Source organism: Eptatretus burgeri, chromosome 16 (genome assembly GCF_056783735.1).
Source record: "Eptatretus burgeri isolate ZD-2024b chromosome 16, Ebu_testis_v1, whole genome shotgun sequence".
Classification (NCBI taxonomy): Eukaryota; Metazoa; Chordata; class Myxini; order Myxiniformes; family Myxinidae; genus Eptatretus; species Eptatretus burgeri.
The window spans coordinates 42,213,242-42,227,486 of NC_140976.1; the positions used below are offsets into that span (position 1 = coordinate 42,213,242).

The 14,245-nt window shown below is 44.9% G+C and overlaps 1 protein-coding gene across 7 annotated transcripts in view; it reads right to left on the reverse strand.

Moving 5' to 3' along the window:
* LOC147010954 (gamma-aminobutyric acid receptor subunit beta-3-like) overlaps positions 1–14,245 on the reverse strand; it is a 145,051-nt gene that overhangs the window by 14,542 nt on the left and 116,264 nt on the right. For all 7 annotated transcript variants that reach the window (XM_085860389.1, XM_085860393.1, XM_085860390.1 and 4 more), the window contains 3 exons: positions 1,470–1,552; positions 978–1,115; positions 407–559 (listed from right to left, as the gene is read on the reverse strand). In XM_085860389.1, the coding sequence (XP_085716515.1) occupies positions 407–559; positions 978–1,115; positions 1,470–1,552 (374 nt within the window). The remainder of the gene's footprint in view (positions 1–406; positions 560–977; positions 1,116–1,469; positions 1,553–14,245) is intronic.

Here is a 14,245-nt window from a genome sequence, read left to right on the forward strand (position 1 = left end):
ATCTATAATTGTTGGTCGTTAAAAGCAGCAAAGGTTTGCTGAATGTTTTGAACTTTGAGTACGTTTTGTTTTGTTTCTGAGATGCATCTTGCTGGAGAGAGGCAAGTTGAGCACACTGACGTGACAACAGACAAGGAATGCACACATGAAATGCAACAAGGCAGTTGCTGACACAGGAGAGCAGAGATAATCAAGCAGCATGCAGGGAAGCAGTTGCACCGGGGTGCAACCGAAGAATGCTATCAATTGCAATTCAGCATAGACTAAGCGCTGCAAGGTGCAACTCCGCACCATAAAAATCTAAATAGCAATGAACCATTACTGCAAGACTCCTGTTGCCATTATCAATGCAAACAAATAAATAAAAATCAACAATAAAAAAATAAAAATTGGGATTTGAACACACCAAGAGCGACACGTGCAGCAGAAGCATCGTAGCTGATCCAAAAGGAGACCCAGGAGAGAATGGTGATCAATATGGAAGGCATGTAAGTTTGCAGGATAAAAAATCCGATGTTCCTCTTCAGTCGGAAGCTCAAGGACAGACGTGGGTACGAACCTGCATTCGAGTTAAAAAAAAAAAAATTCGTCCATAGAAGATGTTATTATTTATGAAGCTTGCAGGCAGTGAGATTTGTTGTTGTTGTTGTTGTTGTTGTTGTATGTGCTCAGATCAATCTGGCAGATTAACCCAGACTCGGCTTGCATAAACGGTAAGAGGACATTTGTGATGGAAGAAATATCCCCATAAAAAGCCTTGGCAAGATTAAACAAATAAATCAATTCTTGCAAACGTACGACACCCCAAGAGGCTATTGAAAGAGTTCCTTGGCATTTCACATTGCCGGTTTGCTCAACGGTCCGACATGCAAGGTTACTGTTAGTGACAAAGACAATGCGGTCTGTATGTGCTTTCTGTTTACCACTTTGCTTCCCTCCTTGTTAGTTGTTATCACTTTAAATAATCCAGTTCGTACCGGTCGCAAAATTGACCCTTCTCGTGACCAAACGATGCTCGGTAATGGAAAACTGGGGAAGTTCCACCTTGTCGACTCCGGTAACAGCACCACTGTCATTGCGCCAATAGAAGTCGATGTCGTCCGTTGTATATCCATCTGTGAACAACCGGCAAAATAACTTTTTTTTATACTTGAGGTGATCTCGCTCGGTGGATTTCTCATCAAAGGAAGTTCACTTTTTCATTTGGGATAACAGCAAGCTATGCCCAGGTTCAAGATGGAGGATCACAATCTGAGAGAGCAGTAATACAGACAAGTTTGACCCTGAGATTGAGGAATGTATTTTGTGGAAGGATGTTTACTCTGTGAAGTTGTAACCCAAGCAGCCAGGACACCAGACCGACTTTTGTTACACACCCTGTCACCTGCAGCGACAGTTGGCCAGATTCGGTTTGGCATCATTTGCTACCTGGAATCCAACGTGATTAATATAGCTCACTAGGAACTCACAGCTCTCGATTTCCAGTGTGCAGTTCTGCTCATCCAGTGGGTAACGCCGCAAGTCCATCATGCAAGCCGCTGTCGTGGTTATCCTGCATGACAACAACAATTCACAATCCCCAAAAGTTATACATAGAAAGCTCAAGTTTTGATTTCATAACTTGGCATAACTGTGGATTACCACAAACAAATCCAACAGGATTCCTAAAGTGAGTGTTGGCAACTCGATCCAGATGACATTTTCAAACAATGATGATGCTTCTCAAATGGCAATATCAAGATATGCCTGCATGGCTACCAGTGCCAGATTTATGGTGGTTGAGGCTCCGTAGCACACATGGGTGATGGTGGCTCTTTCTGTCACCAACGATGAAGTAAAGCAGTGGTGTTCAACCTTTTTCACTGATGGCACCCTAAACTCATATCTTATTCTGTGATGGCATCCCTTTTCAATTTTCCATTTGTATAGTTGCCTTAACAACATTACAGGTTTCACGAGTTAAATTATTGGATAAAATACGTAATTTCAGGAGTGTTTTTGCGGGCTTTTATTACCACCATTGGGTTCCAGACACAACTGAAGATTGGCAAAGTGTGCAATTATCCGGTCAAAAAGATATTGGATTATTGTTACAACTTCCAAGCTACATTTGATTTATAAGTAACGAAACGAGAAGTACTGTATTGCTTAATATGTTCCTGGTATCACATTCCACAAACATAAAGTAAAAATCCCTCAAACGAGTGAATATGGACTAAATTAGTGAAACAATTTCCAACTGGACTTGTCAAATACCCAATGAATGCCCAATTTTTGGGGGGAAATTTTCTGCACTGGTAAATATGGGGTTCATCCTTCCTATCATTCACAGACCGGTGTTTGTCGCGGCACTCCTCCTACAGTTCCAGGCTGATTACATCAACACTTGCTACAGAGGATCAGCATGAACCCAATTAATCTAATGGGGTGTTTATATCTTTACCAGTGGTCTTGAAGGGGATGAGGGATGCAAATTCTCTATGTAAATGTGTATCGTGTAGCGCCGCCTCCAGGTGGGGGAGGGTATTACAAGTCTCCACCATTTACAGTGCAGTATTCTTGTCCCCACATTTTCCAGTGCTGTGAGGTGTTTTAAATTATAAACAGCAGGTATGTTTTTGCTTCACATGCACGTGTTGTTGTTTTTTGCCTATACACTACCAAAATAAAGGTGTGGGTCAGAAGAACGTGTTCCATGCTTGGAACAAGATCGCTCATAGGACGGGCACTCTGCTAGTAAACTATAATTCACAACAACAATAGTTCACAACACGAGAATGCCACTTGTGTGTATGCTTTCGGCTGGCTAATTCAGGTGTGCAAAAATTACATATTGTTGTGGTTACCAGATTCGCAAACCACCATTCAGGTCCCTTAGGTGAGGTATCTCGGTAAGTGCATGTGTAGTTAGGCCCAAACCCGTTGTCTAGTGGGAATACATGTCATTTATGCGAGCTGCGACTCTTCAGGATAGCCGTTTTTCTTTTACTATCTTTATTTTGGACCAACCGCCATGATCACAACCACAACATCAACCACCGACCACAACCACCGCTTCACCACAACCGCCACGACCTTCACGCACACCTCACAACCGTAGCATCGCCACCGTTCTTGCCCCGCTGTGGGTACCGGTGTTGGATTCGTGCAGAACGCGCGTCGAACAGCGTGTACAAAATCACGGATTTTGTGCTTCAAAAACGGATCAAAAACGACACACGCCCACTTTTTGCCGTCCAATCGGTGAGCGAGGGGCGATTTGGCCCCGCCTCCAGAACGATCGATATATGCAAATTTGTGGATCAAAAAGCCTTCACGCCCACTTTTTCTCGGGCCAATGGGGAGCGAGGTGAAAGGTCAAAGGGAGGGGGTCAAAGGCGAAGTTACGGGGGGATAAAAGGACGGTGTTCGTCAGTCAGAGAGAGTCGCAAACGAGAACGAGAAGGAGTCGAGAACGAGAAGGAGTCGGAACGGAGGGGACGAGTGTGGAAGACTGGAGCCCGAAGCCGGCAGTGGCTGGAGAAGCTGAAGAGAGTCGGACGAGGGGGTGCTCGCGTCGGTGCCAGGAGCTGCATGCCCGAGGGAGGCCGGCAGCGCGACCTGGCCGAGGTGGAGACTCACACCAGGGATAATAAAGATCCTCTATACCCCGAGCATCAGCAACCCCCTCCTGTTTCCCCCCGCGCTGAGATAGTGCGACCAAGGGGGCCCCGTTCCCACCCCCTGCCAGAGACCGTCCACGAGGCCCGCGGGTTGCGGGGCCATCGCCGCTCCGCGTCTCATCACCAGACGGGTAGGCCCGACCCGGTCTCGGCCTCAGGCCTGCCTCATTCTTGAGGGTATTTCTTTTCCTTGGTTTTGGGTATGTGTTGTCGGCGCCGTCTGTGAAGTAGAATTGTATAAGTGTTGCCGTGTGCTCGGTAGTCGGTATTAGCTCTGCACTGTGTTTTCACTTTTATGTTTGCTTTTTGTGTAAATGGAAGTGTGTTTTCTTTTTTGTGTGCATTTGGTGGAATTGTATTTGTGTGCTTTCCGTTCGTCGCGAATAAATGTGCTTTATTGTTGAACTGTTCTCCCGCTTCGCTTCGTCTTTTCCTCCATTGAATCCCCATCTTGCTTCACGTAAAGGGTTGGTAGTGGGCTGAATACGCCCGATAATTAATCGAACCGTCGAGGTCGACGATAACACCGCTCGGTTATTCTGATAGTACGGAACGGGTCGCTTAAGTGGCCCGTGTCCGAAGTCGACCTGCGGCGAGGTGCGATCGCCCGGTCTACCCTCCGCGTGGGTACTTAGGTAGCTCGAATTTGGCGAGCAACCCTATCCCACGCGGGGGCTGATTGGCTCGATCGCGGTGAGACCGAAAGGTCCACCCGTGACTGGTTCCCGGCGTTAGTCCGAGAGGGTCACGACTGGATTGTCCGTCCGGTGGGCGACGTGCCGCGATTCGAGTTACGTGGCCGTCGCACGCCGGCGGGCGCGAAGACCGCAACAATATATATATATATATATATATATATATATATATATATATATATGTATATGTATATATATGTATATATATATATATATATATATATATATATATATATATATATATATATATATATATATATATATATATATATATATAAATAATGGCAGTAATCCTGGATGAACCCTTGGGCGGTGGAGAGGCCCCTGGGCACGTGCCCTGGTTGCCTTTGTGTAAATCCAGCACGAGTGGCTACTGGAGTGTCTCCAATCATCAGGGTCATCAGCCTTAAAAAAAAAACAACCTGCTGGACCCTTTTTACTTCAGATAAAGATTGCTTCAGCACCATCTGGTTTATGTCGCAAAAGTGCTCATATGTAGCTTCTCATCAAGCCAATTAGCAATGACTGTTGCGTTTCAAGCACTTTGTACCTCAAAATCTCAAAATGATAGAAGTTAAGGGTGAGGACGACCTGCAAAAGGAAAAGATCATTCATCAGATGAGGACAGAGGCAACATCTATCTCAAAGCAAATAGGTTATGACCTCCATTGTTACAACTTGCCAGATACACTAACTCGGGAACACAAGTTATACCATATAAACACTCATTTCTAAACTTGTCTCAAATGGAAAAAAAAACAAGCAGGGGGGATCTCTTTGCTTTGCATAGTCTATCTGGGAAAACAATAACAATGAGTGCCAATCAGACAACAATGGGTATAGCCTTGAAGCTGCACCACAAGTTTGGCTCAAGTGAGGCCAATGATATTCTACGTGATGGCGATACAGCACTGCATGATCACATTATCTGACTCAAACTCTGCAGCCAAATTTGTTGGTGATCAGGGGTTTTCAGCCATCGGTATGAATGTAAATGGAGGTTTAATTGGTGTCATCTGACAACTATGACCTGAATATCTCCACCCCAAAAGGCACAAGAGAAACGCATGCGACGGCAATATAATTCACCCTGCAGGCTTCGATGACCAACAGTCAATTTGAATCTCACATTGCAACCATACCAAAACTGAGCAAGGATGAAATGGCCAAACTCAAGCTGAGTGAAATATTCCCAGCTGGAATTTGCTCACTATCAAGGTCCTAAAAATCCTGTACCAGCAAAAGTTACTGTGCTCGTTGGACAACATTGGGAGCATGTAGTCAAAACAGAAGCTCGTGTTTCCTCTGGTGAAGCAGCTGACCTGGAATGGTTGAAAAAGGTGACTGAAAATGACCAGTTTGGAACACTGGAAACACCTATGGTCAGGCTACATGAAAAGCAAAGCAAGGGGCGATGAGCCAGATAACTGCCGCAAATTATATTTCTGGCCCCTTGATCAATTCCCCACCATCTCAACCAGATACCATGTTGACTACTATGCTACAGGCAGTTATTGACAGTTCTCTATTCTCATAATCAACGTGTAGCTCTCAACAGAATCTTTTCATTTGCTCTCCCTGCTAACACTGGAGTGCCCCCGAGGCAGTCTTCTTGGCCCAGTCCGATTCCTAATCTTCATCAACGATCTTTCTGACTCTCTAGAACACTCGCTTTATGTAATTGCTGATGACTCCACCCTCTGCCATGACATTCCTCATCCTTCATATAGGCAGGCAGAAGCTTCTTCACTCTCTTCAGACCTTGATGAAATCACAAGCTGGTCAAATAATCGGAATATGTCTTTCAATCCAGACAAATCTCACACTCTCCTTCTCTCCGAAAGGAGCATATAGCAACCCTCCCATTTACTTTCTTAACAATCTTCTTGAGGAAGTTCAGTCACTCAAACTCCTTGGTCTCTCTCTCAGCCATGATCATTCTTGGGCAAACCATATTTTGAAGTTAACCTCCAGAGACAGTCGCCGACTATGCATCCAGCATTATACAAAGTCCTTCCTTGGCACACCTAAACTTCTATCCATCTGCAAGGTCCGCAACTTGATGGATTCATGCTCTCCCATCTGGGCTGGTGCTTCTGCCTCACACCTTGCTCAGCTTGATGCCATGAAAACCAAGGCCTGCAAGATTATTGGAATCTCCTGTGATGATGCTGAGTCTATGGGCCGATCACTTTCCAATCATAGACAGGTCAGTGGTCTCTGTCTTATTCTGCCTCCTTTCTGGTCTTTCACCCTCTGTTCTCTCCATACTTTGTTGCCCCCTCCCAGTTATCTGCAGGCCACACACCATCCACCATCAACCACCTTCTAGTGAAACTCCCAAAACCCAGAATCACTGCTCACCTTCACTCATTTGTTCCTCTTTCTTTCTCCACCTGTGTAATCAACTTCCACACTCTACTTAATCTCATTCTTCCCTCCAGGTCTTGAAGACAGCTGTTCACCACTGTCTCAGATCATCCACCCATCCAAAACCATGATCTTTTATCCACCCGTAAATCCTTCCACCCTCAAGCCCACCTCCTTCCACATTTCCAATTTATACTTCCTGAGCGTGTGTTTCCTTTGATATCCATTTTGTCCACCCTGTGTGTCCTCCACTACCCCTAATTCCTGCCCAGATCCATTATTTGTCCAAGTCTCCCTCTAGTTTGTCCTTCAATTCTGCTGTTGGTGTTTCCCCCCTCTTCCTGTTGTTCCATTCATTCTGTTGTGCCCTGATCAGCTCAGTGTTCTAAGTCTTTACGAGCATTGATTCTGTATACAAAAAAACAACAAAAAAAACAGTCTACGACAGAGAAACTGCATGCTCGCATACTTGTGACAAGTGCTCACAGGGGACTAGATCTCTCTAAATTACTCAGCTATGAGCCACCACCTCTTCCTTTCGGCTTATTTGATGAATATGGAGACCTAACAAAGGGGAAAAAAAATCCATTCTCATGAACAAGCTGACTTTGCAAGATTTCCTTAGTGCACACCCTGAAACCAAGCCAGATGTATAGATAATTGATGGCAATGCGATGCTATATCATGCCTAATGGCCAAAGTCTACAACAGTGGGCTGAGCTGGCAGAAAACTTTGTAAAATCAGTTTCAATAAAACATGAAGTGGATGTAGTTTTTGATATATATCACAGCGGATCGTTAAAATTTCCACGAGCGGGAAAGACGTGCTGCTCTTTCTCTACCCCAAGACATAACCATGATAATGAACACTCCCCTGCCAAACAGAACTGTCCTCATGAAAAACACAAACAACAAAAAATAGCTCATTGGGCTTCTCTGTTCTTCAGAGCATGATTACACAATAAAGATGGTGGATGAAGAAAATACCCGGTTTGGTCATGAAGCGGCTGATGTCAATCTCATCAGGTACCCACCTCCGAATGGCTCAGGACCAAACAAAGAAGCACAGTCAGGTAGTTATTGATGAGACTGATGGGTTTATACTGCTAGTGTACTTCTTCTGGAAGCATCGACTTCCCCAGAAGATGTCTATGAAGAAGGATGATGGAGAGATAATTGACAAAAACAACACCCTGCGTACTTGAGGGGAAAGAGTTCTCAGATTCTACCACTAAATGTTAACACTGGATGTGATGCAGTCTCATACTCCTTTGGCAAAGCCCCAGGCAAAAATAGCATTCCTTTCCTGTAGTAATTCTCTGCAGACTATTGTAGTCAGACCTGTTACCAACGATAATAAATGAGACTACAACTCTCATATACTATAGTTCTAATTGCAGCATTTTTGCCTGGGAAGGAAAGCTGATGATGAAACACAGCAACCGAGACATTAGCAAAATTGGCAAATTCGGCACTTCTGATAACTTGTACAGGACTGGTCATCACCTATTCTGTCTCTTGTATGGTACAGACTTACCAACAACTATGAATTAACTCAGATATATGCTGTTCACCACAAGGAGAGAGCATTAAGTGTTCCAATCTCTGACTGCTTCCTCCAATAGATGATGCATTGAGCTGCCGCATGAAGTGAGCCCACTTGCAAGAAATGCCATGGAAGTAAAGGCTGCTGATCAACAGGGACCACCGACAATTGACCAAGAAGAATAAGGCTGGCACAATAAGGACAGCGTAACATTCACAACCACCATCAATAGATGAGCAACCCATCCGGATCTGATGAAGGTCATTGCTTGCGGATGCAAAACCAGCACAGCATGCAGTAACAGGCAATGCAGCTGCAGGAATGTAACAAGGTCATATTCCTCTTTCTGCAAATGCCAAACAGATGACAGATGCAGCAATGAACACAACATAAAACCTGGTGATGGTCAAGAAGAGGTTGCAGAGGATCAGCATGAGAGTGAGGAAGAGGTCTAATCCATCCATTGGGACCATACTCTGTGCAGAGCGTTGGTGCTGCCGAAGCAGTCTCCTGGGCTATTGGGCACAATCCTGGATGAGTCGCCACTCCGACACAGGATACCAGCAAGCTGGAACTCATTTTGCCAGCCCTGGAAGGATGACAGGCAGAGTCAACCACACCTGGTATTAATTCAACAGTCGAATGGGATTTGAACTCAAGATCCCAAGATCCCAAGCCCATCACCCTAACCATTAAGCCAACACCAGACATAAGAGGTCTAATACAGGGTGCTTAAGACTGGAGATGTGGGATCGATGCTGCAATTTCAAAAGTGGAGGCACCTGTATGTCATTGTCATAAAGTGAAGCATGTAAATATTAGTAGTAGTATTGTAACTTTTTTGTATAGATTTATCAAATGTCTGTAGTATGTCAGTATAGTATATAGGAGCTTCTTCGTATTAATTGGTGGTGGGGATTTAATGACTTTTCCTATATTTGTCTTCTTGAAGAATAGAGTAATGCAGCTATCGCTCGCTTGACTTCCGATGCTTTTTGCCCAACTGACATTACCCATACACGGTATTATTACGCGTAAGGAGGATCCAGTTATTAGATAAATTCAGAGTGAAGTTTTGTTTATAATTATAGTTTTGTGTTTGTTTCAATAACATCTAAAAAGGAATAATTCAGCAATTGAAGAATAAATCACCATCATGGGAGGAGACATGAAATAAAGGCCCCATAATTGCCATTGGTGGCCATTTTATTTTTCATTTGGCAGCCATCGTCGATATTTAATCAGTATTTAACTCTTAACTTCCATGCCACATCGATTAGAAGAACAAAAAAGAAGCTCACAAAGAACTATTCAATACTAACATTGAAGAAAGGAACATCTGATTGATAATACAATGGGCAGTGATGGCCATTTTGGATTTCCTCCAATAAAAAAAGGAAATACTCAAATGTGCCAGAGTGGCCTCATTCAGAGTCTTGCTTCGTACACCCAAAATACCAGGAAACGGGCAAAAAAAAACAAAAAAAAAACGTAGCATTGACTCGGATGCAAAGTTCAGCTCATGATCATCTGGACTACTTCCACCCCAGTCCCTCTAGTTTGCACATATTATTCCAGCAATGCCCACACTGTAGAATCCCAAAAATCCAGGATTAATATCTCACCTCCACTTCTTTATTCCTCTCTTCTCTCACTTGTCAAAACGACTTCATCAGTCTGTTCAAGCCAACATTTCCTGCAGCTCCCAAACTCTTTTCTATCCTCTTTAACTCCCTGCGACCGCTATCCATCAACTGTATTTGCAGGTTGCTACATTTCCTTCCCTCTCTTTTCTTCTTTGACATCCTGGTTCGTCCATCCCTTCGTTGGGTCCACATGTTGTCCCAATGCCCTAGTATCAGTGGGTTACCTTCTACCCTGTCATCTCACTCTTCCATGAGCCTCGGCTCTGTATACAAAAAAAACAAAAACCTTTCCATCAGCATCACCTTTGGCTAGTGCTAAATCAAAGCTTAAGCCCTTTTACTCCAGCTCTTATGGCACAGAGAACAGTATAAATGCAATGGTGTGCAAACAAAACAAAGCTTTCCTGGCAAAGAACCAAAGGTAGCTCAAGGGATAAAAAGAGATCTCCATGGGGAACACCATTCAAAATTACAGTGTACAATGATCACATAGGTTTTCACAAGTCTACGCAACCAGTTCTGGACAGTGATGTCTTTCTCTGTTGAGAAAGGCCTTTTTACCCCCCAAAAGGTTAAAAAAGTCCAAGCATGATAATGCTGAGCATCTGCCCTTTAGTCCAAAGACAAAGTGCATGGTATTGCTTGTCAAAACAATTCATATGAACCTTGAGACTTGATCCCAAGCAATGTTCTTATAAACTACACCTGCTGTTTCATTGATTTTGTCAGCAGAACAAAATAGTCATTAAGAAACTTGTGAAAAAATATATACCCCTGACTTAAAGCCAAATGGATAGCTTCACGGGACAGCCTAGAGGTACATGCGCAATTGGCACTGAGCTATTTAGCATGGTTTGAAATCCCAACACAGCTATGAACTGTCACCTGGTGCTTCGCAGGCAGGGCGATTCATCAATGTGTGTGCCGTCCCTTGGATTGATGTTAAACAGGGTGTCCTGTCTGCTGCTATTAGTTGGTGGATGTTAAAAATATCCCATGTTGTCTTTCACGAAGAGTCGGTGAGTTATCGCCGGCACCCTCGGCTAAATTAACAAGCTCAAATGAGCTAAGATCCTCGTCCTCTTAATGATGACGTCATAAAAACGAATATGACATCATTGTGATGTATCAGGTTTGCAATAAATTATCTGTGCTAATGCCCGGCTTGATTCCCGCAAACAAAATTCAAACAGCTTGCCTAGTTTGAGATAATGGTATAGGCGATATTATAACGTCAACTTTTTTTCTCGGAAGAATTTCCAAAATCGGAGATGGTTACTGCCTGCACGTGGGCTTTCTGCATATACATGGCAAGTTTCATGACGATCCGATGAAAACTCTGGGTTGTGAAACAAAAAATGTCAAAAAATAGGAATAACGTCACAAAAATTGGTATGACGTCATACTGATGCATCATATGTGCGGTAATTCATCTCTGCTAATGCCCTGTTCGATTCCCGCAAACAGAATTCAAAAAGCTTGCCCAGTTTCGGAGATAATTTTTTAGGCGATTTCCATTTATAGCAGAGATATTTTCACGTCATAACTTTTTTTTTTTCTCGGAAGAATTTTCAAAATCGGAGATGGTTACTGTCTGCGCAGGATATTTTTACATATATATGCCAAGTTTCAGGAAGTTTCGATGAAAACTGTAGGCTGTGAAACAAAAAAGTCCACAAGAAGAAGATGAAGAACAACAACGTGAGTAAGACTTAGAGATCCTCCACGAGGATCTAAAAATTGCTGCTCTGACTACCACGTGGAAGGCAAACCAAACCACCCATGAGGCTTCTTGGGCAGCAACTTGCGTTTGAGCAGAACATCAGAAACCAATGAAAGCCAAAGGACAGGGTGAATGCCAAAGTGCTGAAAACATGTGAATTTTAATACTTCCAACAGTATAAGGAAGCAAAGGTGAAAATAAAAGTTGAGATTGAAAGAAGTTAGAAAACAAGGAAAGACAGAAGGAGAAAGAAAAGGCGAGCAAGGATTAATGCATTTTATAGCCTCTGCATATTATTAGCAAAATTATTTAGTGGATGAGCCACTCTGCAAGGCAAGGGGAATTCATCTGGGAGAAAAACTCAACAAAAACCAATCAATAATCTAGGGTGAGGCGCCTTCCCAAAAGTGGCTCGTGCAATGGGCACAAGGATTTTCACAAGTTCACATTTACAACATTCTGGACAATGCCGTTTGGTGAAACTGGTTGAGGCTCATGGAAGAGCTGAAATTGCCGCCATCGCAGCATGGTTTCTGCCTTCAAGGTTTCATCGTCGGAACGAGAAAAAAAAGCACGAGTTTGCTGGCAGGAGTTGGTGGAGTTAAACTATCCCACGGTGTCTTTCGATGAAGAGAAGGCGAGTTATCCTTGGCGTCCTGAAGTAATTATTAATTTCTAACCTACAGGGGACGCTGTATCAACTGCACGGTTGTATACTCCCGAGCAATGATCCGAACCTACAGCCACGTGATGCACACGAGAGAAGAATCAGTTAATGCAAGACAAAATGGCACGTGGTCTGGGAAAGGGGATTGGAGGGGTGGGGGGGGGGGTTCCTGTTACAGGTGATTGCTGCAGTTGTAACAGATTTCTCTGGAACTAAAGTTGGCTGGAGACTGTCATGTGTGGCATGTTGATTTCTTCCATCATAGGTTCTGCGTCTTGCACAAATGCTTCCACTGTTATGCAGTGTCGAGTTAGCAGTAGCATTGGAGGGCTGAGAACTGCCTGCGCGTCGTGTCGTTGAGTGGACGGATGAGCCTGCATCTCGAGACTTTTCCTCCACTATGGGTAACTTGAGAATATTTAGTTCCATCCATCCATTGGGACCATACTCTGTGCAGAGCGTTGGAGCTGCCTAAGCAGGTCAGGTCAGGTATGGGAGCATGTGCCAGAACAGCGCGTCGCTGCGTCCACTTTCCGCCGGTACTCCAGGGGCCTCCGTCTGGCCATCCCCCAGGCAGATGCCAGGCCCATCCCCATCTCCTTGAGATGATGGTCAACCTGCTGCAACCATGAGGCACGTGGTCGGCCCACTGGCCTCCTCCACTCATGAGACTCCCTCGCTGAGAGAATCTGGTGAGCAGGATCAGCGTCAGGAAAACGAGCCACATGTCCATACAGCCGCAGCTGACGCTCACGGACTATGCAGGTAACAAATCTCATCCGAGTCTCTCTCAGCAACCGCTCGTTGGACACAAAATCCGACCAGCGATAGCCAAGGATTCTCCGAAGAGACCTGGTACCAAAGGAATTAAGTCTCCGTCTCAGATCCTTGGTCAAAGTCCAAGTCTCGCACCCATAGAGCAAGACTGGAAGTACCAAGGACCTGAAGACTCGGACTTTCGTCCTCCCGCACAGGTACCGGCAGCGCCACACCCCATGATCCAGTGAATCCATGACTCCCCAGGCCCGACCCAGACGTCTATTGACCTCCGGCTCACAACCTGCGGAGACATGAATATCACTGCCAAGGTAAGTGAATCTATCCACGACCTCAACAGGTCAGGTTTTTTGTCAGGTCAGGTTCGATCTGTGACCTGCTACAGGTACCATGTAAACCTGTACTAACCTGTTCCATGGTCAGGTTGTCGGCGACTAAACCGTCTCCCCCACCAGGTTTTCTGGTGAGGAGGGTGTTTGGATATGGACACCCAGCAGGATTAAAAACAAAACCTGTCAAAGGGCGGAGGAGCTCCTTGTGAGCCAACGGCCATCCATATCTAGTGCCCAACTGTGTCTGCGGACGTCCTCCTGCAGTTGGGTTACTTCTTATTAGGAGGTTGGTGGCAGGATTTGCACTCCAGCCACCGTAAAACGCTTCATTCCGCAAAACGCAAAAACGCAAAAAAAATCTGAAAACCCACTCCGTGAGTACCTCCTGTGCAGCTTCCCTTCGCAGGGCAGCTCACCGGATGATGGGATTGGGGCAAAGCCTTCGGGACCCCCAATCTTTGATAGGAGGGAAACCACGGGGTAACATCCCTGGGTCAGATTGCGGGAGAGTTTGTCGGAGTGGTGCTGAGGTGTCGTCCACCAGACGGCGGTCTCCTTGGGTTAACCTGAGGCGGTCCCTTCGGGTGGGTGCCTGGAATGTCCTATCCCTAAGAGAGGATGATCACCTGTCTCTGTTATCATCTGAGCTCAAGCGTTTGGACATCGGGATTGCAGCTCTCTCTGAGGTTCGGAGACCGGATTGCGGCGAGATAATGATGGGTGGTTACACCTACTATTGGTCTGGTCGCTCTGATGGTTACCATACCCAAGGAGTTGCTGTAGCTGTGTCCAATAAGCTGACCCCAATGATAATTGAGGTAACACCG